We start from the raw sequence: 26,418 nt of genomic DNA on the forward strand, positions 1-26,418 counted from the left end.
TCTGAAGTAAGCATCTAGGAACCATTTTTACCTTTTCAGGTAATAGGTTCTTGTGCATGAAACAACTTTCTACGTTAATTGACACAATGAAGTTGGTGAATCCCCCTCAATTTTTTTTTAGGAACATTGTAGAGGATTGCTGCTAAGTATCCCTTAAGCTAGTTATGAAATTATTCAATAAGCACAGCTTCATGATGTTTTAGTGGAAAGATGCTAATAAAAAAGTCTCTTTTTCTCTTTGTTATAGAGACACACGGCTTATGTTTTAGTAAAATAAAAGCCTATAGTCTTGTAATAAGGTTGGAATTTTGTTTTTATCCTCACTTTCAGATTGATGTCAAATAAAGGGGAGCAAAGAGTAGGACCGATGCTTATGGATAAATTATCAATGCAATTTAGATGCATGACTACGGCCATTGTGCTTTAGTTCATGAGGGGTTGAAAGTTGGCTCACGTAGGGGGTCAGATGGTCCTTTAATTACATGGGATAATCACTCTATATGGTAGGAACTAGCCGACATGAGATTATGCTATTTAAACTTTATGGTTTAGCTCATTCATATTTCACCTAAATTTAAAATTTAGCCTCAGTCTTAACGGTAATAAATCTGATGTTGGACAATGTTTGAGCAACATGAAGAGCGCTCATGTCTTGATTGATTTGGTTCAGATTCAAAAGCTTGGGATGAAATAGTGCGTTTGACTCAGGCAAACATCTCATCTGGGCTGGCAAACTACATCTTGGTTGAGTTGGACTCAAACTTGGCTGTAATGACATGAGCCACTAAAAATGACCCCAAGCAAAGGAAACTGTATCTTTCAGACATTTCTTGCCATCTTCTTCCATGTTTTTTGATGTCTTTTTCATATCCAACTGTCCTCGTTTTCTACCGTCCAACATTGCTTGTGCCATTTTTTTCTTCTTTTCCGATAAATCTTCTCTTCTTGTTTTTCTGTGGCATGCTAATTCATTTTTCAAATAGATCTGATTTCAAATATTGGAACAAATGCATGTCTTTAGAATGTTTTCCCAACTTCTTCACCCTGCATTTGCCATCTGGGAGATTCAGTTTGTTATAACGAGTTTTACCAAAAATTGGCAATAGACCTTCTTATTGACAGTATGCAATTCCACACAACTCAAAACTCTATTGTAAAATAACTAATAATAAAATAAAACTTGATGACATAGACTAGACATACATATATTCAGATTGCCATTAAAAAAAATTTCTAGTTAGTTGAAATATTTATCCTCAATTGGGCCCTATAAGTGTGTACATGGCATGTCAAAAAGAAAATTCGACTTACACTAAATCGGACTTTATAAAAATAAAAAATTCCTTGAAATCAAACTTTTGAGGAGTGTTGATATTATTATTTATATATTGTAAATTAAGTTATACTACTTTTTGTGAACTGATTGAATATATTTAATACTTCTTAATTATCATGCTGATAGAATATATTATCACGCTTCTTTTATTATCATGATTGGTGAATTTTTTAATTTGATACTAATAAAATCAATTGCATCATTATGTTTTAATGCGTTTTACTAATAAAAATTATTAAAAAATTAATACATTTTGTAAAAATGTTTTCTTTTAGATAACAAGAAGAAAATAGAGAAAGAAGGAGAAGAGAAGAGTGCATGAAGCTGCACTTGATAGGGCAAAAACTTGAGCCCCTTTTCTATTAAGTATTACCATAGTGAAAAGTTTAGCAAAGTTAAAGGAATACCCCTCATGGCTTTAGACTCTTATAACTTATTGAATACTACTCAGAATCTTATAAAACGTGAAACTTAAACTCTCAACTTGAGCTTGACATCGTGACACCTTATTCTTTGGGGAAGGTACCTTTGAGCAGGTTAGACGCATTAAAGCCCTCATCCTCTTTGAGCTCTCCTCAGTTCAAAAGATCAATTGGCAGAAGCCTATTCTTATGGGGTACTCCATTGATGCTGATGATCTAAACTCCACACCCACTTACCTGGGTTGCTTGCTGGACTCAACACCTAGCTTTTATCTAGGCCTGCTTCTTATTGATAGCCGGCCACATAAAAATCTCTGGTCTCTCGTGATTGAAAGGCTAGAAAAGCAGCTGGCAACATGGTGGGGTAGATTAGTGTCCAAGTCTGGCAAGCTCGTGCTGTTACAATCTTGCCTTGCTGGGATTCCAAGTTACTTCCTCTCCATTATCCCTTGCCCTGCCTCAATCTGCCATTGGATCGAAGTCATCAAGAGAAGATTTCTTTGGAGAGGGCCTGATGGTAAATTTAAATACCACCTCGTCAACTGGGTAGACATTTGCAGGCCAAAAAACATGGGTCATTTTGGCATTCGACTCACAACTGATATGAACTCCTCCTGCTTAAGTGGATCTAGAAATTCAACATGCTGCTCAAGTCCATATGGCGACCCATGGTGGCTGCTAAGCCCAAGCGTGTCAATGGTTGGTGGACTGCTAGAGGACGCTGCCATTGCTTCTCCCATCTATGGAGATCTTTCATCCTCCTATCAGAATTTGCTATTGCTATTCGCTACTTTATTGGCAATGGATTGAAGACTAAATTCTGGCAGATTGGTGGAATGGGATTGGCCCCTTAGCTTCCTCTTATCACTTGTTGCTGACCATCACCTCACAATGCTAGGTGACTATTGCTGATGTTTGGGGTCCCAAACAGGTGCTGAATGTCCTATTCCGGTGCAGGCTGGATGATGACGATGCCATTGATGTTTGCAACCTCTTGGAAGATCTAAGCTCTCTCAAAATCCGGGCGCCGCCCATGACAAGTTGATTTGGATGCCGGACACCATTGGAGTGTTCTCGGTCTCCTTGGCATATTACCACCTCAAGGGGTGAACTGCAGCCTCAATCCCATTGACGCTGAAATTGTCTGGGAGCTATCTGGGCCGCCAAAAGTCAAGTTCTTCCTTTGAACAACTTGGCTCAACAAAATCTTAAAGTGCGGATAATCTCCTTAGATGTGGCAACACTACCCCATGTGCTCTTTGCCCAATGCTGATGAGGAATGTGACAACCACCTACTCCTCCTATGCCCATTTGCCTGGAAGATATGGTCCAACATGCTCAACAAAATCGGTATTCACTTCTGCATCTTCAAGGATCTCACTTCCACCTGCCTCACGGTGTTGGGAGTCAACATCCCGAAGTTGGGAAAACTCTCCTCTCCTATTACCTGGCGCTCACCTTAGGTGCCTTTGGAAGTAGAGAAACAACCGCCAGTTCAATTGCAAATTCTGAAATGAGGAGGAGGTATCCAACTTGATTGTTGGCCAAGTATCCTTTTGGCTCCACACTGAAAAGGAATTTCAAAACCTTAGAGGCACTTCCCTTCGATTCAATTGGTGTGTCGTGGCCTAAATGTCCATCCCTCCTTGACCTCTTGCAATGGAAACTCAGCAACCTACCTCTACTGGTTCTCTCAAACTCTATTTTGATAGAAGTGTCTTCGGTAACCCCAGGTTTGCTAGTTTTGGCGGTGTCATCAGGAAGTCGGAAGGAGACCCTTTCTACTCTTATGCTGGGCCTATAGGCGTTTCTGAACATCTGCAGAGTTATTTGCTTTTTTCTAGTACCTCATCATCGTTCATGACCACCTCTTTGGCCCACTTCTTATTGAAGGAGATTCCATGGTCATGATTGGTTGGTGCACTTCTTCCAATGACCCACCTTGGCGCCATTGGACTGTGTTCCGTGAAATCTTTGACATCGCCTCTACTCCACTTGTACTTGGCGCCACGTCCTTAGGTCAACAAACTCTTTTGCTTGACACCCTTGTAAAATAGGGAGCTTCCCTCCAATCACTTGTTGTATCGAGAGAGCTCTCCTAAGATGTTTGTATCTTTTCATTCTTTTTAATAATACTAACACCATTCTCAAAAAAAGAAAAAAAGACTCTTAGCCTACTATATCTCACGAGGTGCATATAGATTGGTGAAATGATCAAAATTCTTACATGAATTTTAACACTCCTCATCAAGCTGGAGCATATATGTTATGAAGTGCCAATTTGTTACAAAAAATCCCAAATTCTTTCTTGCCCAAAGCTTTGGTGAATATAGCACCAATCTCATTAGCAAATCAAACATACGGAGTGACCACTGCTCTTCTCATCACAACATCACGAATGAAGTGACAATCAACTTATACATGTTTCGTGCATTCATAGAATATAGGTTGCTGGAAGTGAAAATTGCAGTTGATTATCACAATGCATAGTCATGACCTCTTTATTTAGAAAACTCAACTCCTGTAGCATGGATTTGAACCACATAAGCTCACTGACTATATGAGCCATTGCTCAATATCCAACTTCTGCACTAGAGTGGGCCACCATATTTTGTTTCTTACTGTTCTAGTTAATTAAGTTTCCACCAGCAGAAGCATAATAGCCAATAAGTAGATTGCCAATCCAATTTTGAGGAAGAAGGAAAATGAACTTTTTTTTTTTTTTTTTTTGTGGTTTGGTGTAGACGTAATGACACTCTAAGATAAGGTGTATCATGTGGAGTATGATGAATAAGTAATTTTAGGATTTTTAGGTAATAGGGGAAAGGAAAGGGTGGCTAGGTCGAATAGGCTCAAGGAAGAAGGAAGAAAGTTTCTACAAGGCTGACCTTTGTGGCTTCTGATATATGATATCCCACCAAATATAGCTCCGAATACTAACATTTGTTTGATCTAGAAAGTAGACTCGAAGATCTTTGATTTGGTATATAATTTGATAGCCACCTTGAATCGTTTCTGCTTGTTTGAATTGATTTATTCAGCAGCAGGACTTTGTCGACTCTGATAGAGATATCTCTTTTTATAGAGATCTGATTGACTTGAGGCTTGTTTCTTCCAAAACTAGACTTGAATATCTTTCATTCAAGTATAATATTGCCACATGAAATATGCTTCTTGTGAAGGCGATGCTCTACTTAAACACCAGATTGGCTGAACTGATCTTCTTTTAGGTTAACGGTTGAGACTAAGTAGGTCTTGAAGGACTGCTCTGATACCAATTGATAAAAACCCTAATTGTGAGAGGTCCTTATATTTTAAAGTGAAAGGAAGAATTGAAAATGAGAGGTTAAGGGTTGGAGTAAGAGAGAAGTAAAGTAGAGGAAGAGGGAGATAGAGAGAGATCTTGAAGGAAAAAAGGGAAGAAGAGAGGAGAAAGAGGGGGGAGGTGCTAGGCACGAATTTGAGAAGGGAAAGAGAGATTTGGAAAAGGCTTGACTGATTTTTCCTTCAGCCAACATGCCTATTTATACTTTTTCCTATGCATTATTTGGGGAACTCCTCAATAAATTAGGGTTCCCTAATTACATAATTTAAGGAGAGATCTTAGGAGATTGAGAAATTACATCAATCTAAGAGTGATTCTAGGAATATAAAAGATTAAATCAATCAAAGGAAAAATTCTTTCTATTCTAACAAGATTCCATCTTCTTCAAGAGAGGCAAGTTTGACTCCAACTTTGACCAGCCCCATGAGGGGTAAATTTATTCTTTTACCCTTGAGCTCCTATTTTCTAGGATGTGGCACCACTTTCTAATTTTTGGATGGTGCCATTTTCTAGTTTTCTTTCTTCTTCTTTTATTCTTCGTTGGAGGTAATTTTGGGTCTTTATCGTTCCACCCTTTTTGACTATCAACCTTGTCTTCAAGGTTGAAAGTCGATGAATCATAGAAGGAATTCATCTTCACTTGTCCAAAGTAGTGCACCCTAGATTTTCTAAAAAATAAAATAAAATTGTGACTTTTACCCTTAAGGTGGCACCCCTTCAACTTTGTGAAAATAAATGCCCCCCAAATTACAATTTGTACCCCGTCCCCCCTAGCTTGGTACATGCATGTTTTTGCATAAATTTGGGTTTTATCAGATAGCGTGTACATGTATGAACACCTTTACGAATAACAACAAAAAGATCCATATCACTTACTTTAGGAGCCTCAAATGAAGAAGGTGCTAGCATAGATGGCGGTGAAAAGGCCTTATGTGGTGTCTTAGTATATTTTTGTGCTGATAAACCTGCAATGGTTTTGATGCTTGAACCGGTGGCACATGACTATGAAGGTCCTCCATAGGACTAGGAACAACATGTTCCGTGTTAAAAGGAGTAATAGACAAGTAATAGATAAGGAAAAATAACATCAACGGGTACAAAAGTTTTCTTGTAGATAGACAATGACATTTATACCCCTTTTGTGTTTGTGAATAACCTAGGAAAATACACTTAATGGCTTTGGGAGATAGTTTATCAACCGTAGGATCAAACACATGCACAAAGCAAATGCATCCACAAACATGAAGGGACAGAGGAAACAATTCATTATCAGGCTTGAGACTTGGAAAATAATTTTTCCTCCAAGCACTAAGGGAAGACATCTTGTTAATGAGAAAATAGGTAGTGAGAACGATATCACCCTAATAAGATTTGGGAAGATGCATATGAAACAAAATATTGTGTGCAACTTCAAGCAAACGACAATTCTTCCTTTCTGCAACTCCATTTCTATTGTGGACTATACACACAAGAAGACTGATGAATGATACAAGTAGACTGACAAAATGAAGCAAACTTATGATTCATAAACTCAAACCCATTATCTATAAGCATGATACAAAGAGAAGCACCATATTGTGTTTTTATTTCATTGTAAAAAGTCAAGAATACATAGAGAACTTTAAATTATCTTCCTTAGGAGATACACCCTAGTAAACCTACTAATTTGATGACGAGAAATACTTGTAACCAAAATAACTAACAACAAGTCATGCATCTGAATGGATTATTTCAAATAGGCTACTACTAGAAGTTTGACTAGAAGGAAATGATGCTTGTCGGGGATTCCCTAGTTGACGAGCCTCGCAATGAAACTCAGATCTAGATGGTAACTCGGGAAATAGCTAAGAAAACTTTACCAGAGAAGGATGACCTAATTGAAGATGTCACTGGAAGGGTATACCATCTAAATGAAGTGCACAAGAAGTATGCTATGATGAACCCTGCAAGTGATACAACCTATCTCTCTCACGCCTTGAACGAATCTTCCTCGTCTCGAGGTCCTTAAAAACACAGTGAGTAAGATAGAAGGTTACTGAACAATTCAATTGTAATCTAACTAATAGAAAGAAGATCCATAGGAAATTTATGAACTAGTAAAATTGAATCTAAAGGTAATGAGGAAGTAGGCTGAATGGAGCCTACTCCACTAACTGAAGATGATAAACCATCTGCAAGAGTTACTTGTTTTTCATCATGAGAATTGACTAAAATTCAAAATTAATTAGGACATACCTGACATATGTGATGACACATCAGAATCCATAACCTATGTAGACATTGGAATCACATGCAAAGCAAACTCACTTGAACTAGGCAGAGTGGCTATAGGTAAAGAAGTGGATGGAGGTATGGACATAGAGGAGGAAATCAATTGGGCCATCCGTTAAATTAGCTACTACATCTCATTTGGAGCACCATGCACAATGTCAACTACAAGAGTTGTAGAGGTCTCACTGTTCTCAAGAACACTAGAATTTGCCCATGCTGGTTTACCAAAATTGTCCCAATAGTTATTAAAAAAGTGGTTGGTACGTCCAGAATGTACCGATCGTTTTTTCACCTCTCCCTTCACCTAGGCCTTTACCATGATCTTAACTATCTTGGTCTAGTCCTCTGCTGCCCCCACCTTGTCCATGGTTAGCCTTTGACCGATTTGGTTCACACTGAATGTTAAGGGGCAGCAGCCTCAACGATTGTTGTTTCTTTACTACCATGCAAGGCCACAACAGATTCAACACGCGCGACCCTAGTGAAGGCATTGGGAAGCGAAGACACATCATCTGAGGGAAGTAATTGGGCTTGAATTGCATCATATTTAGACCCTAGGCCATCGAAAAGCTTGGCCACATAAATCTGTCCCTATTGCTTTTGAAACTCTTTTTCATCAGTGGTAAAGGGATCATATATGCTAATCTCTTGTAGTACGTTGCTCTCCTGTAGTACACTTTGTAGTTCACTATAATAATCAATGAATTTTCTGTTACCTTTTTTCAAACTAAAAAACTGAGCATATAACTCATAAATTCTTGACAAATTACTCTCTTGGGCATGCATTGTTTCAAGGGAAACCCAAATCTCTTGTGTAGTTTCACAATTCATAATTTGATTTCTAAGTTTGGATTCCATGCTATTGAGTGGCCAACTCATTACTTGATTGTCTTCTGCTTTCCAATTATCAGTTATTGGAATAGGAGGATTATCTCTTCGGTATTTAGTCTTTCTCTTGACTTTCAGATGGATCCGAAGGATTTTGACCGGCTTAAGTAATTCTGGTCATTCAATTTGTTTCCATTTGAATTTCTTCTAGTCAGTGTAAACACCTCACTAGAGTCAACCATATTAAAAACTAACAATAAGATAAAAAAGATACCAAACACCCCAAAACAAGGTCTACGTAGGCTGTGTGGGCTGCACACCAGATCAATTAGGGCAATAAAGAGACTTCAACTTAAGTATAATTATTCAATTTGATAAACGGCAGATCCAAAATTCAATTAAAACATCAAAGCTTTGTCAAGGGAAGGATGATGTCACCTTCCAGATAGGTGAGCAGGCAGTAGGCGCAGGTTTGGTGACCTATGTAAGCAATAATTGGGATACTTCCAATAGTACAACACTCTCGAGGCACAAACTTCACATAGAATTGCTCCAATTAGCAATACAGGTCATCAGCCCTAAGATTATGGTACAAGGAGAAGAGAAAACCTGACATTTAACTTCAATCAAACAAAAACTTGGAAATCCCCTTCCCTAGAGTAGGTGAAAAATTGAAAGAGAAGAAGGAAAAACACCTGAAAGGCTTTGTAGCAGAATCTCACTTCTGTGATACCATGTAAAAATGTGAAATTAAAAGAAAAGAAGAAAATAGAGAAAGAAGGAGAAGAAAAGAGTGCATGAAGCTGCACTTGACATGGCAAAAACTCGAGCACCCTTTCTATTAAATGTCACTTAGGTGGATAATTTAGTAAAGTTACAAGAGTACCCCTCATAGCTTAAACTCTCATAACTTACTAAATATTAAGAATCTTATCAAACTTGAAACTGATAATTCTAACATGACTCCTAGCCTACTGCTATCTCACAAGGTGCATACCAGATTGGTGAAATGATCAAAATACCTTTACATGGATTCTACCACATTGATCTTAATATGATTTAATGCTGTGATAATTTAATAATACGATTTTATCAAGTTTATGATGTTATTGCTTACTTGTGTTAATTTAATTTTTTTCTAGAAAATGATGAAAATTTTATTAAAAGAAGAGGGAAGAGGACAAGAAAAAATTGCAACTCAACCAAATGAAAAAAAACCAGGCAAACAAGAAATAAGCGAATCAAACCAATATACATGAAAAATAAGTAAAGATATCCAACACAATATCCATAGGGGAAACCTCCCACAACAAGATGTTGGAGGACAACACTGTACTAGCTAAAGAATGTGCAATGCTACAAAGTATTTACCAAGAGACCAAAAAATGGATCTACAAAAGGTAATAAACCTTGTTATGAATGGCAAGAAACCACCATGGAGGGGTCTTCCTGGAAGAATACTAGCTAATTGACCACTAATGAGTTATGTTCCACCTCAAGAGAATGGAGGTACTATAGACAAAAGATGCTCAAAGCTATGCGTTGGTAGAATCACATTACCCAATAGTCACCTGAGTATACTCAAATAAGTTGGCTCCAGCACCTATTGGTCTGGGTTACCTCCTGAGCTACCATCATTATTTAATTTAACTCAAATCTTCATAAGGAAGAGTTCATGAGCACATCAGCGCATGCTTGGGGACAGAAGAGGCATTTATATCTATCTAACGTTCTATTGACACGACATTGGGCAAATGTTGGAAGGAGAGATACTTACTAATTCAAAGTTGTGTAATGAATTATTGAATGACGTATCCGACTGGGCAAGGTTGATTAGTTGTGCTATTTTTTTCCTCCCACAAAGCCCAAATGGCTACAATAAAAGATGTCTGCCTTGACTAGTCTTGCTATTTTTCTCCTCCCACAAAGCCCAAATGGCTACAATGAGAGATGTCTGCCACAGGATTCTTTTTGGTAATGAATGATAACCTCATTATTAAAGTTTTGGGAAGGTTTTATTAAAAAAAAAAAGTTTGGGAAGTGTTTGTTCAAGAAAAAAGTTTGGAAGGTTGCGATAATTGAAAGCCAAAATTTTCAGGGCAAGACATCCCATAAGACAAATGCAAATGGACAATGAAGGAAAATATGATCCTCTGACTCATTTGTGGTGCCATTAAATTTGGTGCAAACATTCTGGACAAATTGACTCTACAAATAAGTTCATCAATTGATAAGGATTTTACCTTATGGAGCATACCATAGGAAATGCCTAATCTTAGGAGGACTGGATTACACCAAACAATCATTGAGGTGGGGCGGCATTCAGTACTGATGCTAAGAAAAATGGAGTAGAAATGGATTACACCATCAGTTTTCAGGAATCATAGTGGAGAGACTATCTTCTCCTATGCTGGGCCTGTGAGTATTGCAGATTCTACCACTGCAGAGGCGAATAATGCTCTTCATCTTGGGTTGAAGATTTTCAAAGACAGACTTCAAGGGAAACTGCTGATTGAGGGAGACTCTAAAGTGGTCATAAGCTGGTGCTCTAATTCAGCCTCTCCCTTATGGCGGCATTGGCCAATTACTTCATCTATTGCAGATATTGTATCTTCCATTTCTTGTACTTGGGATTATATTCCTAGGTCAGCCAATTCTGTGGCTGATAGGCTAGCTAAATTTGGAACCTCCCAACAATCTCTCATTGTTTGGGATGGTTCCCCCTCCTTGTAATCTTGCTCTTTTGAGCCTTTTAATATAACTCAGCACTATTTAAAAATAAAAAACAATGTTGTTTATCTATGTAACTTAGATTTCACAGAAAAATGGAATGGAATGTGAACTGTCTACTAGAGCTTATTCAAGAGGTTATGTTTGTTTTTTTTTTGATGAAGGAGAGGTTATGTTTGTTTGTAAAACTATCACGTGCAACTTAGATAATTTTATTTGGCATATATAAGTTCAATTTTTATCTGACATATTCAATTTTATTTGTTGACAGTTTTTGTTTGTTGAGATAGAATTATTTTTACTTTTCTCTATTAGATAATTAAGGCTTTAGAATTTACAGATTTGATTCAAAATTGTTGATGACATGCAGTTATATGTTCTACATGTATTGGATTTGTCATTTTGTGTATTTTTACTATTTTACATTTGTAATGGTAAGTAAGTTTTCAATAATTAAGTGTTTCTGAACTGAAAATAGGATTTGGGAGAGTCCTAGTCACCAGTCACCAAATACTGAAATATGGAATATGAAAAAGTTAAACTGACAGTTTTCCAAGTCAACAATGATGTTTTAGAAAACTAAATTCCAGGTTTCCTTTTGATCAAACAGGCTCTTATTCCTTCAATATTGCATCATGTTACAGAGGATTATGATCATATTTTCATTCTAGTTTATGATATTTAAAGGATTTTTTGAATTCTTTTTGCCAAGACATCTTGCATTACAGGCAGCCTGAAAAGGTAACCAAGTCAAAGTTGGACATCCATGATCTGGACTCTGGAACTGATTCATCTATGACAAGCTTTCAGTTCGCGGCAATGCACAACTTTGATAAGTATGCCTGCTACATTTGCTAGCAGCTCTCCCGAATGTTACTTTGGATGGCATCTACTGCTGCTCCCTGATATGTCAAATACCCTTGTGCTCTCATTCTACCAGGATTAAGCACTTCCCTACTTTAGGTTCAAACTTGCGTACATCAGGAGGAGGGGGGGGGGTTTCAATTTGTGGGTCTATCTCTTCATTTGCTTATCACCTAAACCATTTACATATCTGATTACATTAGACTAAGAGCTAACTCTTCCAGAAGCCAGCTTGAAAATCTCATCAAAACACTGCCAGTGCCTCCATGGAGGCTTCCTTGACTTTTTACACCAGCAGATGATTTAGAAAGAGTTACCTTTGACTTCTAAGTGATTGGAGGACATGCTTCTGTAGATCTTCAGACCCCGGAGGACAGCTTGGACTTCGGCATTTCAAAAAAAATCTGAAAATCCTCAATATGCCTGTGTATGGGGGCAGAATGCAACCCTCATAGTTTCTGAAAACTCGCCCAAATCCAGATTGCCCCAGGTTGCCTTTAGAGCACCGTTCAAAACAGAGCTTACTTCTTCCAACTCTTGGAGCTTTAGAACTCACAGCAGCAGACATAGAGGGACCCGCCATGCTAGAAATTGTTTCCAATTAGTTCTGCTTCGGTCTCCAGAGAGGTCCTAGAATTCTCTCTTTTCTAAATCAATAGTTCTGATAGTAATACTTTTTTACTATGAAATAATAAATATCTTTATAAAAAAATGAAATAATAAATGTTACTTGTGATATTCTACTGCATTACATGTTTTTAACTGACATTCTGTTTTACATTAAATTGGGGTTGGTTCATGTTTGGGTATCGAAAGGCTGTTGAACTGAAACAGCCTTCCTTTACTGAGAATAAAATGTTAAATAATTAGTTTCACATCTATAAAATTTGAGTTAGAACACATCAGAATGTGAGATAGATGTGTGACAAAACAAGAGAGATGGATTTTGAGATGAATGTATTACTGAATACTAAGGGGTTGCATAATTAGACGATGAGATAAGAGAAAACCATAAATATGATTTGGGCATGTTTTATTAAAGGCAGGTGTGAGCAGCCAACTCCTTGGCTGACTCTCTTGCTAGAGAGGGGATTTCCCTCCAATCCGTCATTGTCAGGGACCCTCTTCTTTACTGTATTTTTTTGTCCTTTGGCTTAATATAAATTTCCCTTTTCTAAAATAAATTTAGGTGTGAGCAAAAGGGCTAATGGAAGAAAAATCAACATGTTGTAGGTGAAGGTTGCAAGAAAAGATTGGAAGAAGGATGATTTAATAATGGAGGTACCAAATGATAGTGCCTAAGAGCAATAAACCAAATTGATGTGATAAGTTCTGAGAATGGTTTTTGTGATGATTCGATTTTATATAATATGTTGTTTCTTCTCCTGTAGTCATAGTCTCTTTGTCATTTTGTGATTATTTTTGTACAATGCTCTCATTGTCTCTCTGTCTTTGGGCATGTGATCCTTTTTGCTCAATTAATGTCCAGTTTCACATTAATGATTTGCAGCTCAGATTCGTGTGAGACAGAAGCTTCATACCGATATTATAACAAAAAAGATGTGCTTTCTGTCATTGAATTGTTAAAATTGGATGCTTCATACAGTGGCATAGTAACCGCAATCTGCACATACTGGGATGTTGGTAGAGAATCAACTGAAGTGAAAGACCAGTGTGACACTACGAACTGCTTTGGTACAAACTTGGATATGCATGTCAAAAGTTTTGATGCTGCAACACAGGCATTTGATGAGTTAAAGCCAGTGGATACCTATGGCCAATCTGAACATAATGGTCTTCAGGGAGGTATTGTTTCAATGAGCCAATATATTGAAGTGACACTTCCATATACAAGCTCTGAAGGTTTTTCAAAATCTGGTGCATATTCCCCTGGGATTAAAAACATGGTAAATGTAGCATTGACTAGTGGAAAAATTCCTTCAATAACCAGTGATCCAGTTTTTGCACAAGAAAACCTCTCAAGATCTCCACTTGATGAATCTGGACAGTTAGTAGTTAAGCTGAAGAAAGAAGGGTTATCTCAAAAGCAAAATGAACCAGATTCTTATACTAATTATTACAGTTTTGGTCAGATGGCTTATTCTGTTGCCGAAGAATTGACAAGAAAAGCTACAGATAGCATCAAAGATCCATCAAAAAAATCTGATGAGGAGATAATCTCTCATCAGCTGAAGATTATTTCTAAAAAGTCATCAACGTTTTGTTGGTTCAGCATTCATAAGTTACATGAGGATGCACGAAAGGAAAACTGTGGTTGGTGCTTCTCATGTAGAACTTCTGCTGATCAAAATTGTCTATTTAATGCTAATGACAATAGAGTCACTGGCGTGTCTAATGATGGGGTTGTTGGACTTCGAACTAAGAGGAATAAGAAAGCTTATCTTAGTGCTGTTATAAACCATATTCTCTCCATTGAAGATCGGCTCAGTGGCCTTCTATGTGGTCCGTGGGAGAACCCAAAATACAGTAAATTATGGCGTAAAAGTATTCTCAAGTCATCCAGTGTTGCCTCTGTGAAGTCACTGCTCCTTGTAGTGAGTAGCTCTTCTTCTTGTTTTAGTTCTATTTCCCTCTTTTAGCGTTACTTGTTACCACTGTTTTAATTGTTTGAATGATTTTTTTTATGAATAGTGCGTATATTGAATGATTTAATCTCCAGGTAGAGTCAAACTTGCGGCGTGTTACACTTTCTGCAGAATGGTTGAAACAAGTGGATAGTGCAGTTACTGTTGGATCTGCTGCTCATGTTTTGACAAGTTCGGTAAATGTTTCCACAAAGAATTGGGCTGCTAGAAAGCGTGCCAGGAAGAATATGCACCAAGATGAGGAGTCCATGTTCGTTTCACAGGTTGCAGGTAAATCAGGTATCCATTGGTGGAGGGGTGGAAGACTTTCACGTCAATTGTTCAGCTGGAAGATGTTGCCTCAATCACTGGCTCGCCTGGCTGCCCGACAAGGTTCAATTTAATTGTTTTTTGTTGTTGCATGTTTAGATTTACATTTTTATGTTGCTTCTGTCTGTATTTACACAACTTTGATAACTTGAGAAATTGCTCTAACTCTGTAGAAAATTTAAATTTCTGTAGGTGGATGTAGGAAGATACCTGGAATATTCTATCCTGATGGATCAGACTTTGCCAGGAGAAGTAAATATGTTGCCTGGCGAGCTAGTGTTGAAATGTCAACTAGTGTGGCACAGTTAGCTTATCAGGTATAGTTATGCTTGCTACTTCAGTGGGCATTCATGCAGACCTTTCCAGACCATTCACAGGAATACCATGTCTTTCATTTGTTTGCTTGTGCTTTGTGTGGTTGTGGATATTTATGTTCCAGATTCACAAATTAAAGCATTTCACTATAGGTCAAACTTCTCATTGATTTGCAAGGAGAGACCGTGTCAGTCTATCTTTAAAAGCTTGTGAGCTTGGGTAGGTCTGGTTTTTGTTGCTTGGCTAGTACTTATAAATGAGCTAATTTAGTTTGCAAGGAGAGACCGTGTCAGTCTATCTTTAAAAGCTTGTGAGCTTGGGTAGGTCTGATTTTTGTTGCTTGGCTAGTACTGGAGTCTTCTCTTGAGCTTAGTTGATATTGTTTATGCACACACATGAGCGTACTTGTGTATATTTAATGACATGACTCATTGGAGCAAGCTGAGCATGAAGATTGCAACTAAATAAACTCGTTTCACACAGAAACTGTAGGCATAAATTAACACCTTTATTTAGCTGTAAATGCTTTTATCTTGGGAATTCATATAGACTGGTTATCCGTTGGTGGACTCCCTTAGCTTAGTTTGATATTGTCTATGCACATTCATGGGCATAATTGTATTTTAATGAGATGTCTAACTGTAGCAATCTGAGCTCGAAGCGTGCAACTAACTAAGCTTGTTTCACTCAGAAAATTATAAGCATGAATCAACAGGCTTTATTAGCTGCAAATGCTTTTATCTCAGAAAATTCAGTAGACTGGTTATCTGTTGGCTATGATTATCTTATGTGTGGGTGTCTTGGAAATGACATCCTTTCTGTTGAAGGACTGAAAGTTGCTGTGGTGCGTTGCATACTTAAATGTCTATTGCCAGCTTCTATTCAAGTGCATCTTTCCCCTCGAGTCAATCATGTCAATTTTTTTTCTTCTTTTTATCTGGCAAGGCGACTATGTCCCCAATTGGTATTCATGATTAGATTACCCTTGGTTTTTGATGCATTTATTCTATCTTGCAAACAGGTTAGGGATCTTGATAGTAACATTCGTTGGAGTGATCTTGCAAATACTGATCTTTTTCCTAAGGTGTCAAAGGAATCTAGAAAGATAACCAGGCCATTGAAAAACATTAGTATCCAGAAGAAGTGCATGGAGGGAACACAAGTGAAATATCTACTTGATTTTGGAAAAAGAAAAATTGTGCCTGACATTGTGACCCGTTACGGCTCCCTGCCTGATGAATCTTCAACACGGACAAAGTATTGGCTTACTGAATGTTATGTGCCTCTGAATCTGTTGAAGGCTTTTGAAGAGAGAAAGCTAGCCCGGAAATTTAGTAGGAAGAATAAGACTGATAACATGAACTTCGGACTTCTTTCTGAGATGGGTGGCAATCAAAAGAAGGTCTCTAGGCGTAAAGAACTTTCCTATCTTTTGTCTAAAGGACAAAATGTAGAAATTGATAGGTCAAGGGTGGAGCTAGTTGCTGATGGTGGGAAAAGACAGAAGTCCACCAGGCTGAAAGGAGTCTCAACTCTTAGGTCTGAAAGGGAGAAATATGAGAACTATCGGTGTGGTCATTGCAGAAAAGATGTATCTGGCAGGTAGGATAATTGTTTCTATTTCACCAAATTCTCATGTTATGTGTCAGGGAGTTAAGTATATCACCTATGCTATATCACATTTAAAAGTTGCACTTGCATCCTATTCAGAGAGAGGTTGAAAATGAAGGAAACCTTCCATTTGTAATACTTGTTTTTGGATGCTCCTTGCATGGGCGTTTCTTCGTTCTAACAAGGAGCATTTGGACTTTCAAACCTCCAAGCAGAGGTTTAAGTTTTCACATATAGACTATTCCATTTGTTTTTTAAACTTATTGTCAATAAAATTTTTTCTGCTCTGAAAATCACATGAAATCTCCAGCAAAGACAGTCCAGTGCCTACTATTTCTGAGATGTCCATGTATACGTTGTGCTTCGGATAGTGTGTGCTGGAACTGATTCATTTATTTTGTTATTTAATTTGCAGGGATGCTCTAAAATGCCGATCTTGTAAAGGTCTGTGTTTGCTTTTCCTGTTGAGGGTAGTCTCCTCTTATTGAAATTTTTTTACATTTATGCTTGTTTCACAGTGTTAATTTGGTTATTATAGTTATGGGTTGATGATAACACTAATGAAAACCTAGGAAAAGTTAATGCAGAATGAGTGTAGGCTATTAAGGTTTTGAAGAGTTGATAGAGGGGAAGATGTGGGGAAGAAGAGAGAAGAAAAAGATGAGAACATGAAAGGAATGAAGCTGTAGAATGGAAGACTAGGCTGTCAAGTTAGTGAATCTACTCAAACCATCCACTTTCGTCTAATCTTGATATTAAGCTAAAAAGTTACAAGTACACCTGTCATTCATCATAAGAAACAGAGGTCAACTGAAGCAAGAAAAACAAATTAAAAAAGCTACTAAAAACAAACTTGAGTTTGGTTCATGTTATAGTCATGCACCTTTATCTTTGAAGCGTCTCAAAGTAAAACTCAAATCATGGTCCTTGGAGCATCACTTTGCTGCCTCCTCTCAGAAATCCTCTCTCTAGTCTCAGATTGCTGCCCTTGATACAGTTGAGGAGCAAAGATGTCTTACTCATGTTGAGTTTTCTACTTGCATCTCTCTTCAATGCAATTTTCAATCTATTTTGCAATTTGAAAGGGTTTAGTGGAAGCAAAAAGCCTGCTTCAAGCGGTGGCCGAGGGGGATGCTAACACAAAGTTCTTCTATGCCATTGCCTCGGCCTGTAGGAGGACTAACCGGGTCACCTTCTTGTCTATTAACAACGAGGTTACCTTGGATAGGACCTCTATTACTGATATTTTTCTCAGTTTCTTTGCAGATTTTTACAGAGAGGAGCACCACCACCGGCCTAGGCTCCCTAGCCTTCACTTCTCCACGATTTCCCCAATTTTGGCGAGTTTCATTGAGCTTCCTTTCTCTGACTTGGAGGTTGGGGATGCTGTATTGGGACTCCCCCTGGATAGGGCCCCGGGGCCTGACGGATTCAATGGGGAATTCTACAAGGCTTGCTGGCCTGCTGTGAGGTCGGAAATCATTTCCATGGTCCGAAGTTTCTATGATTGTGGAATCACCTTTAAGAGTGTGGGTGCTTCTCTTATTGCTTTGGTCCCCATGAAAACTAGTGTGGAGTGCCCTCAGGATTATCGGCCGTTCAGTCTTGTTTCAAGTCCCTACAAGATCATCGCCCACATCCTGGCTTGTCGTCTCAAGGTTGTTCTACCTACCATCATCCACTGGGGCCAAAGTGCTTTTATCGGAGGCCATAACATACCTGACTCAGCTATGGGCACACATGAAATTGTGGATCATTTTGCCAAGATGGGTCGGCCGCGGTTTGTCCTTTAGTTGGACCTCGAGAAGGCTTTTGACTGAGTTAGTCGGTCACTCTTGGATGACATTATGCAGCGCATGGGTTTAGAGACAAATGGAGGTTTTGGATCCGCAATTGTATCTCTTCAGCCTCTTACTCCTTGCTCTTCAATGGCACGGTCTGTGGCTTCTTCCAGGGCACTCGAGGCATTCGTCAGGGACACCCCCTCTCCCCACTCCTCTTCAACATCATTGCTGAGTACCTATCCTCTATGTTCTACTCTGCCAACAACATTGGTTGGTTAGAGGCTGTTTCCAAACAAAGTTGCTTTGACATCCCCTTGCTTCAGTTCACGGATGACACCATTTGCTTCAGTGTTGGCACACTGGACCAGGTCCGCAACATTAAGGCCCTTCTTGGCCTTTTTGAGATCACTTCTGGTTAGAAAGTTAACTGGGGAAAATCAACCATCATCGGTTACCACATTGATCCCCCCTTGCTTCAGATTATGGCAGAGACTCTAGGATGTCCCATTGCGATTGTTTCCACATACTACTTGGGTCTTCCTCTTACTGATAGCAGACCCCGGATGGGTCTTTGGGCTCTTGTAATAGAGCGGCTTGAGCGACGCCTCTTCTCTTGGAAGGGTAGGATGCTCTCCAAGGTTGGTAGATTGATCCTCTTAAACTCATGCCTCGCGGGTATCCCCAACTACTTCCTCTCTTTCTTGGCTTGCCCCACCTCTATTAGCCAGCGTATTGACATGATCAAGAGACGTTTTCTGTGGTGTGACACTAGAAATGAGTTTCACTATCACCTTGTCAGTTGGGATGAAGTGTGTAAGCCAAAAATTTTGGGTGGGCTTGGGATCAGGCACACCAAGGAAATGGGACATACTCTATTGATCAAGTGGTTTTGGAAGCTCAACTCTTCCTCGGGGGCTTAGTGGAAGCCAATGGTTGCCTTCAAGCTCTGGTGTCTTGGTGATAGATGGATCACTGGCGGCAACTGTTGTCACCTCTCCCCCATTAGGAAGGCCATGCTTCATTTGTTCTCCTCTATCCGCACTGCCATTCGGTTCTTTGAGATGGCTCCAGTCTGCGTTTCTGGACGGATTGGTGGTTGGGTGATGGCTCTCTTGCCTCGTTTTACCCACCACTACTTCAACTCACCACCAGCTACGACTTATCTGTCTCTGACGCTTGGCAGAATGGCTCATGGAATCTCTGCCTTAGACATGACCTTACTGATGAGGAAGCCATTTCTGTTTGTGGCTTGATTGATAGTCTTAGTAGTGTTATGGTTCGCCCTCAAACGGCTGATAGGATGATTTGGCTTCTTGATGACAGCAGGCGATTCTCAGTCTCCTCGGTCTATTGTCATCTTATGGGATGGACCCAGCCTCCTGCCCCGCATGCGGCTGCTCTTGCCTTGTGCCTCTCGGCTCCGCCCAAGGTGAAGTTTTTCCTTTGGAGTGCATGCCACAACAAGATCCTTACTGCAGACAACCTTATTAGGCGTGGCTACACGACTCCTGATCCTCTCTGCCCCTTCTACGGGACGGTGGCTGAAACTGTGAATCACCTCCTCCTCCACTGTGATTTCACTTGGAAGGTCTGGACCTACATGATTGACAACATGGGACTCAACTTCTGTATCCCGCTTGACCTGCCCAGCCTAGGCAAGTTATTGCTTTTGTTTCTTGGTGCCTCCGAAAGGAAAGGAACTCCAGACAGTTTGACTGTACTTTCTGCTCTGCTGCTAAGGTTTCCTTCACCACCACTAGGCTCATATCTACCTAGATCAGCACCCAGAAAGAGTTTGCCTGTCTCTCTTGTGCCCCGGTCCGCACCAATTGGAAGATTATCGCTCAAATATCTGTCCCCACTGCCCCCCGCCGAGTTGCTGTTTGGGAGCCTCCTCCCTCTGGATATTATAAGCTAAACTTTGATGGTAGCACCTTTGGGAACTTGGGTTTGGCTGGGTTTGGTGGGGTAATTTTTTATGCAAAGGGCACTACCATCCTCTCTTACTATGGCCCTATCGGAATTGCTGACTCAACCACTACTGAACTCTCCGGTTTCCTTCACGGCTTGCAAATTTTTCAAAACTACTTCAGTGGTCCCCTTATCGTGGAGGGAGACTCCAAGATTGTCATCGGACGGTGCTCCACCTCGTCCTTCCCCCCATGTCGTCATTGGTAGATTTTTCTTGATATTTTGGACATTGTATCCACCATTTCTTGTACTTGGTCTCATGTACTTAGATCAGCCAATTCGGCTGCTGATTTGTGCACTAAATTAGACCTCCTTCAATCACTTGTTGTTAGGGAGGTCTCCCTCGATATATCTTCTCTTTCTTTGAAATAAAATTATCAATTTTTTTTTTTTTTTTAAAGGGCAAGCAACTAATGACTTGATTGCTTGAGTCTGTATGGTAGCTTCTAATGCTCTGACTTGTCAATTGATGATCAATAGTCTCTAAACTTGTAATCACTAATGGAGGGTGTTAATGGGAATATTCCCAAGGTTAAAGTCGGGCAAATCATGCATTTCCAGAATCTTTGAGAAGTTACTATAAAAGATGGGCATGCGGAACGAAGACTGGGGCGATGACGCTCTCACCCAGCACCCTCATCAGCGATGGGACCAAGACAACGACAAACCTTCTCGTCCCCCATTGAAGATTGTAGAGGGGATCCCACTTTGCTTGGACGGTGAGAACAGGTGAAGCTTTTTCGGGTGCGAGAAGGAAGCCCTATTGGCAACTCAGCATGGCGACGACGGTAGAGCAAAGAAGATTCAAGTGGATGATCAGGATGAATGGATGAAGGTTCAACGACGGAAAATCAGAAGGATGGATCGGAATTGAAACACATTGATTATTCTCTCCTTCGAAAAATCGAAACTTTTCTTTGGTCGGGTTACAGACAAAAGCCAAGATTTTGTTCGTATCATGGTAAAAAAATGGGGCAAAGAGATCATTTATTTCAATCCTAACATCGCAGGGGATGGATTTCCTCCGTCTCTTCGGCAATGTAACTGGGAACGACACATCAGCACTTTGTCTGCGGGAGATGACCACTGGACCGGTCTCCTTCTCCCTCGTAGTCTTCAGATACAGAGACACCAGGGAATGCAAGATTGTACAATGTTGTGGAGATCTGGTATTGGCCCGAAGCTATGTTCCAGAGCGAGCAGGTGTGTCCTTCTATTGGTCCATTTTTTGCAACAGTCTCCGATCGATTCTTCAATCAAGAAACTCAGAACCCTCAACCACCCCTGCTGTTACACCCTCGACACCTCCCAGAAATAGACACCTCCACTGTCCTCCCCTCCCGACATCCAGACCTATGGCAGGGTCGACCTTGTCATCTTGTGCCAACCCCAAACCCCCTGGTCTTGTGACCATACCAAAAAACACTATCACCCTGCCCCCTGACTCTCTTACTATGGGTTGACGCTCTTTGTTTTTGGTGGTGGTAGTGGAGGTTCTTTCTCCTTGTTGGGACAAAGGCACCCTCGCCTCTTGGTTCAGAAACCAGCTTCAACTTGACTATTGGCTTGACGTCTCCTTTTTGGGCACTCTCAAATGGCTCCTTCGATTCCATTCCCCGACGGATAAGGATGCAACACTTCTTCTCCCCTTGTCAGAGCACAATTGGCTGGTCGTGGTGACTGACTGGGTCACAACTCCCCCCAACAGTCCTTATGGCCAATGGATATCGATATGGGGACTTCCGGCGGAGCTCTGGTCGGAGAAGACCCTGGACAAAATTGCTCAGGCATTTGAAACACCGATAAAATGGGAAGACGACACCTTCAGCAGGGCCAGACTTGATGTGGCCAGGGTCTTCGTTGCTCCGACAACATTCTGATCAGACCCCTCTTTCTTCATGGTTGTCGTAGGGCCGGAATTCTTCTGGATTGAGGTGATTTTAGGAGAATTAGTCACTGTTGACTCTCCTGCGAAGCTTCCCAGGTGGGAAGACTGCTAGTCCCCACCATCTCCTTCACCACTGCTGGACCGAGTCATCGTTTGACCACGTCGACTCACCCAACTCAGTACAGCCATGACTTCTTCGGACTCATCCACATCACTCCCAAATTCCACTTCGAATTCAAATTCCCTGCCTCTAACACGCTCTGCAGACTCAGCCTTCCCAATGGACAGACCTGCCGTCGCTGCCAGCCAATTAATCCCAAAACCCACTGCCCCACCTACCACCTCTGTCACATCTGAACTTGTCTACCTTCCCTTGTTTGATGTTCCCCCTCAGACACACTCCCCGAATGACCCTATCCCCCCATCTATCTCTCTATCCCCATTTGTTTTCAGACCTCGACTGCCATGACTATTGGCCCCACCCCCCTTTTACCCTGCAACACCCAAACAGTACCCAGGCACACTGCCCCAGCCTTTCACAATCCTCTGTTCAGCCACCAAGATGACAACCCCCTTTAAACTTCACCTACGTCTTTGATATGGTCTCTTTGAACTCATAGCAGACCCAACCTCTGATTGGTCAATCCATGGCCCCACCAAAATCAACACAATCCCACATTATAAAAACCCCCACTAATTACCCCAAAACCAACTCTTGCACTGGTGATATGGATGCCCCGGCAGATTCGGACGACGCTCCTCTGCACCCCCCACTAGACCAGGCCGACCACTCAGATTCGGAATCCACAACCGGGGCTGCTCGCCGCCTAAAATTTCCTTCATCACCCATCCTTGCCACCTACCAGAGAAGAAGAAGTCGTCCCCAGCCCGATCAACTTGGTGAGTCTAATTCTAGCACTTCTGCCCCCTAGCAACCCGAAGCAGAACCCAAACGTCCCCTTTCCTCCTTCTAATGAAAGATCTCTGCAGTTGGTGACTGAATCGCAAGCCAAGCGCCATCAGTACAATGAAGAAACATGGCAAAATATGATGAATTTGGTGCGGCTATTGGGAGTGGTTTACAATGGTCAACTACCAGGGGACAACAACTCCGGGGGAGTCCAAAAGGGGAACCATAAATGATCTTGATCTCATGGAATGTCCCGGGAGTAGGCTCATTGCGTAAACGAGCTATCATTTGTCGTTCTTGGCTCAATTCAAGCCTTCTATTGTAGTGTTTCAAGAGACGAAGTGTCAAGCTATGGATGACTCTCTTGCTAAGGATCTATGGAATTATTCCTCTTTAAATTGGGTGGGCATCAACGCTATTGGCCATTCCAGTGGCCTTATTGTTTTATAGGATACCACGATGTTTCATGCTCTGGATGTCTATTATGGGAGATTTTCTATGGGAATTTAGTTTCGCAATCGTGCCTCGGGCAATGTTTGGTGCCTCGCGGGAGTGTACGGAGCCACTCGTTATCATGAGAGGCATTGCTTTTGGGAGGAGTTATATGAATTCGCTGGTCTTCGCCTTGACTTTTTCTAGGTGATTTCAATGCTATTCGGTTTTGTAAAGAGAAGTAGCCTCCAGTCAATGGTATCACATCTTCCATGAGGGGCTTCGCGGATTTCATTAGTAGTCGTGAGTTGGATGAAATCCCCCTTTCCGAAAAGACCTTCACTTGGTCCAATGGACAGCAACACCCAATTTTATCCAAATTGGATCATTTCCTTGCCGGTTCGAACTGACTTCATCTCTATGAAAATGTGATGGGCAGGTTGCCCAATCAGGTGGGGTTGAATCATTGGCCCATTCTTTTATCTACCTTCTTTGGTAGATGGGGTTCCCCAGCTTTCCGATTCAAGAACTTTTGGTTGATGGAACCAGATTTCGATTCTCTTTTAAGGGACTGGTGGTCCAATTTCCAGACTTGGGGTAGAGCCGATTGGTCCCTTCCTCAGAAGTTAAAGCTCCGGAAGGGCAAACTCAAAGATTGGTCCTCTTGCCGTTGTCATTTGTTGGGTGCTGAGAAGGCTTCTCTTCTCTCTCGAATTGCCGACCTAGACTCAACGGAGGAGCAAAGTTACTCCACCCGTCTTTCTCTTTTAAATGAACTTCAATCAATTTTACCCGTGAGAGGATAAGGTGGAAACAAAGGGCTTAGTTTAAATGGTTGGCCGAAGGAGATGCCTTGCCCCGACAAGGAGGAGATCTAACTGAATTACCTTCTTATGCATCAATAACGAGGTAACGTCAGATAAAATTTCCATTACCGATGTGCTTCTCATGTTTTTCATAGACCTTTATATGAAGGAATGTCTAAATCGCCCCAGAATTCAGCAACTGCACTTCACCCTTTGGCCACCTCTCCCCTATAGCTGCGTCTCTCCTGGAGGTTCCCTTTTCTCATACGAAAATTGAAAGGACAATAATGGGTTTGGCTTATGAAAGGGCCTGGGGGCCCGAGGGTTTCAACGACGATTTCTACTGCCAAGCATGGCCAATTATAAAAGAGTATATCTTTAATATGGTTCAAGGTTTTTTCGATAGGGGCATTACTTTTTGTAGTATTGGAGCCTCCTTTGTCACTTTGGTTCCTAAGAAGATTAATGTTGAGCAATCGGATGATTTTCAGCCAATCAGCCTCATATCCAGCTCTTATAAGATCATTGCTAGACATCTTGCTCATCAGCTCAAGGCTATCCTCCCCATTGTGATCCACCATGGTCAAGGTGCTTTCCTCAAGGGTAGAAACATCCTGGACACCACAATGGTTGCTCACAAGCTCATTGACCATTTCAACTGCTCCAAGGACCCATGGATTGTTTTGAAGCTTGATCTGGAGAAGGCTTTTGATTGTGTCAATTGACTGATGTTGGATGATCTCATGGGACATATGGGTTTTGGGGATCAGTGGAGATTCTGGATTAGGAATTGCATATCATCGGCTTCTTACTCACTCATCCTCAATGGTACGGTCTGTGGCTTATTTTAGGGCTTGAGAGGGCTGAGACAGGATGACCCCCTTTCTTTGCTGTTATTCAACATTGTGGCAGTATTTCTTTCAGCATTGTTTTATTCTGCCAAGGAGTGTGGGTGGTTGCCCTCGATCAGTCATACTCCGGATTTTGATATCCCCGTTTTGCAATATGCTGATGACACAATGATCTTTGGGATTGGGTCCATGGATGACATTAGAAGAATCAAGGGGGTGCATGGGCTATTTGAGCTAGCCTCGGGGCAAAAGGTTAATTGGGGGAAGACCTCTCTGTTGGGTTTTAATATTGATCCGGGAACCCTCTCGAACATGGCACATATTTTGGGCTGCACAGTCTCATCCACACCCACCACCTACCTCAGGTTTCCGTTATTCTTGGGTCGTATCAGCAAGGATCTCTGGACTCTGGTTATTGAGAAGATTGAAATGCGTCTTGCTACTTGGAAGGGGTGTTTGCTCAACAAGGCCAGGAGACTCACCTTCCTCAAGTCATGTATTGTTGGCATCTCGAACTATTTTTTATCCTTCCTGCCTTGTCCTACATCTGTTTGCCAACTTTTTGGAAAGATTAAAAGAAGATTTCTCTGGCATGGCTCTGATACACATTTCACGTATCATCTAGTCAGCTGGGAGGATGTTTGTCTTCCTAGGTCCCTTGGGGGGCTGGGAATAAGATTATCCAAGGACATCAATCGTGCCTTGCTTCTAAAGTGGATTTGGAGATACAACTCACCCACTCCAAATCTATGGAAGGACATGGTGACTGTTATGCTTGGTGTGCCCTCTACTTGGTGGACCTTGGGAAGGAGTAGAAGATGTTTATCACCAATTTGGAGGTCCCTCTACTTTCTTCTCCCGACATTTTCCTCTGCTATACGATATTACGTGGGCAATGGCTAGTCAATCAGATTCTGGGGGGACTAGTGGACGGATAGTGACCCTCTATAGAGTTCTTTCGCTGGTCTTTTTTCGTCTTTCCCTACAGAGAGGGATTTCGGTTGTTGAAGCTCGTTGTGATGGTGGATGGAGTCTCCACCCCCGTCGGGGCCTCCGGATTTTGATGCCTTGGAGGCTAGCCGTTTATTGGACTCCATTCATGCGCTCCGAATTCGTGCTTATGTCCGCGACAAGTTAATTTGGTGGCCTGACAAGAGTG

The 26,418-nt window shown here is 40.9% G+C and overlaps 1 protein-coding gene across 3 annotated transcripts in view; it reads left to right on the forward strand.

Moving 5' to 3' along the window:
- The window catches only part of LOC137956772 (DDT domain-containing protein PTM-like), a 39,578-nt gene that overhangs the window by 2,371 nt on the left and 10,789 nt on the right, over positions 1–26,418 (forward strand). For all 3 annotated transcript variants that reach the window (XR_011113266.1, XR_011113267.1, XM_068804393.1), the window contains exons 3-7: positions 13,287–14,331; positions 14,457–14,754; positions 14,884–15,008; positions 16,028–16,608; positions 17,033–17,061. Coding sequence is in view for 1 of the 3 variants with exons in the window: in XM_068804393.1 (XP_068660494.1) it covers positions 13,287–14,331; positions 14,457–14,754; positions 14,884–15,008; positions 16,028–16,608; positions 17,033–17,061 (2,078 nt within the window). In the remaining 2 variants the exon portion in view is untranslated. The remainder of the gene's footprint in view (positions 1–13,286; positions 14,332–14,456; positions 14,755–14,883; positions 15,009–16,027; positions 16,609–17,032; positions 17,062–26,418) is intronic.

This window comes from Aristolochia californica, unplaced genomic scaffold, assembly GCF_029961685.1.
Source record: "Aristolochia californica isolate CCGP_79_NKW_82.1479 unplaced genomic scaffold, dmAriCali1.0.hap1 SCAF_2, whole genome shotgun sequence".
NCBI classification, from domain to species: Eukaryota; Viridiplantae; Streptophyta; class Magnoliopsida; order Piperales; family Aristolochiaceae; genus Aristolochia; species Aristolochia californica.